A 1612-nucleotide genomic window follows, 5' to 3' on the forward strand; every position below is an offset into this window, starting at 1 on the left:
TGGTGTTGTATATGTGGGGGTTCGTGGGGCGCCCCAACACCCAGGCACCCCGGCTCAGGGAGGGTTGTGGGGTCTCAGGGGTCATGGGGCATCCCAACACCCAGGTCTTCCCAGCTCGGGGAGGGCCGTGGGGTGCACGGGGGGCTGTCAGGCTGCCGCAGGTCTGCTGAGGCACCCAGACACCCGGGTCCCGGCGCGGCAGGGTTACCTGGAGCCGCCCGTCCAAGGTGCCCCCAACACCCAGGCACCCCGGCTCAGGGAGGGTTGTGGGGTCTCAGGGGTCATGGGGCATCCCAACACCCAGGTCTTCCCAGCTCGGGGAGGGCCGTGGGGTGCACGGGGGGCTGTCAGGCTGCCGCAGGTCTGCTGAGGCACCCAGACACCCGGGTCCCGGCGCGGCAGGGTTACCTGGAGCCGCCCGTCCAAGGTGCGCTGGATGGTGACACACTTGCTGGGGTGGGCGCCGTTGGTGGTGATGGCAGCGATGAGCGAGTCGAGCTCGTCCTTCTTCTCCTTGAGCTTCTTGACGAGGCTCTCGATGGCCCGCTTGGCGAAGGTCTCGTTCTCCCCGCCCTGCCGGTGGCACATCAGGCTGTGCACGATGCTCAGGCAGGCGTCGCTGCTCGTGGGCGCGCCGAGGGACATGGCGCTGCTCCCCTGCAAGGCACGGCACGGCACGGCCCTGCCTGTCATCCTGCGGCAGGGGACCTGCTGTCTGCCCTGCCCTCGCCTGCATGGCTGCCGTGGCACAGGGCCACCGAGCCAGGAGTGAAGCACCGTGCGGGGTGCCGGTGCCCACGGGGCAGACACAGGGCAGTCGGTGCTGGCAAGAGGGACACGCGGCCCCTGTGTGGCACCGGGGACGTGGCAGCCCCTGGAAACGGCATGTGGCAGGCAAGGAGGACGTGGGACAAAGCCGTATGTCACCTTGAATGGGGGGGGCCAGCCCGGACGCCTAGGTTCCACGGTCCCTGTCCGGGGTGGGAAGAGGCACAGGGGTTACAGCGATGCCGGGACACTCGGGGTGTCCCCAGCTCCCCTGTGGTCCCGGGCTCCAACGGCAGCAGAGCCAGAGCTGGGCCATGGCGTCACTCTCGGCAGCATGCACGGGTGTGGGGACACCAGCCGTGTCACACCAACGGCCTGGCAGGGAGCACGCCTGCATGTACGCAGCGTGCAAGGGTGCCTGCGTGCGTGCAAGCGCTCGCTCTGGGCCGGGGTGATGGACACGTGCTCCGCGCTGCCTGTCCCATCGCTGGCGCGGGGGCCAGACTAAACAGAGCCCCAGCTTGGCGCCGCTCCTTAACCCCTCGCTCGCTGCTGGGCTTCTCCCTTTCCTGCCTCCCCTGCCAGACCGTGTACACGCCAAGAGCCGCATGCATATGCACACGTGCCGGGGCCCCATGAGCATCCCTCCCCCGGCCGTGGCCGTGCCGGGGCTCTGCGCCCACTGCGGTGCCGCTGCAGCAGGGTCCCGGCTCTGCGTCACGGCGGGCGCAACGCTCCAGGGCCTGGGAAAAACCTTGGGCTGGCGGCAGACACAACAAACCGTCAGCCCCTGCTCCGCGCCGCTTATCCGCGGGAGGCAGGCTGTTCCGCCAGCGTCTTCCCC

At 69.5% G+C, this 1612-nt stretch overlaps 1 protein-coding gene across 1 annotated transcript in view; it reads right to left on the reverse strand.

Annotated features, from left to right (window-relative positions):
- LOC103893468 (mothers against decapentaplegic homolog 4-like) overlaps positions 1-645 on the reverse strand; it is a 4738-nt gene extending 4093 nt beyond the window's left edge. The window contains 1 exon segment of the mRNA XM_009272597.2: positions 409-645. Within this exon segment, the coding sequence (XP_009270872.1) occupies positions 409-645 (237 nt within the window).
- Between the last annotated feature and the right edge of the window lie 967 nt (positions 646-1612).

The sequence above is a fragment of the Aptenodytes forsteri genome, unplaced genomic scaffold, assembly GCF_000699145.1.
Source record: "Aptenodytes forsteri isolate BGI_AS27 unplaced genomic scaffold, ASM69914v1 Scaffold110, whole genome shotgun sequence".
NCBI lineage: Eukaryota > Metazoa > Chordata > Aves > Sphenisciformes > Spheniscidae > Aptenodytes > Aptenodytes forsteri.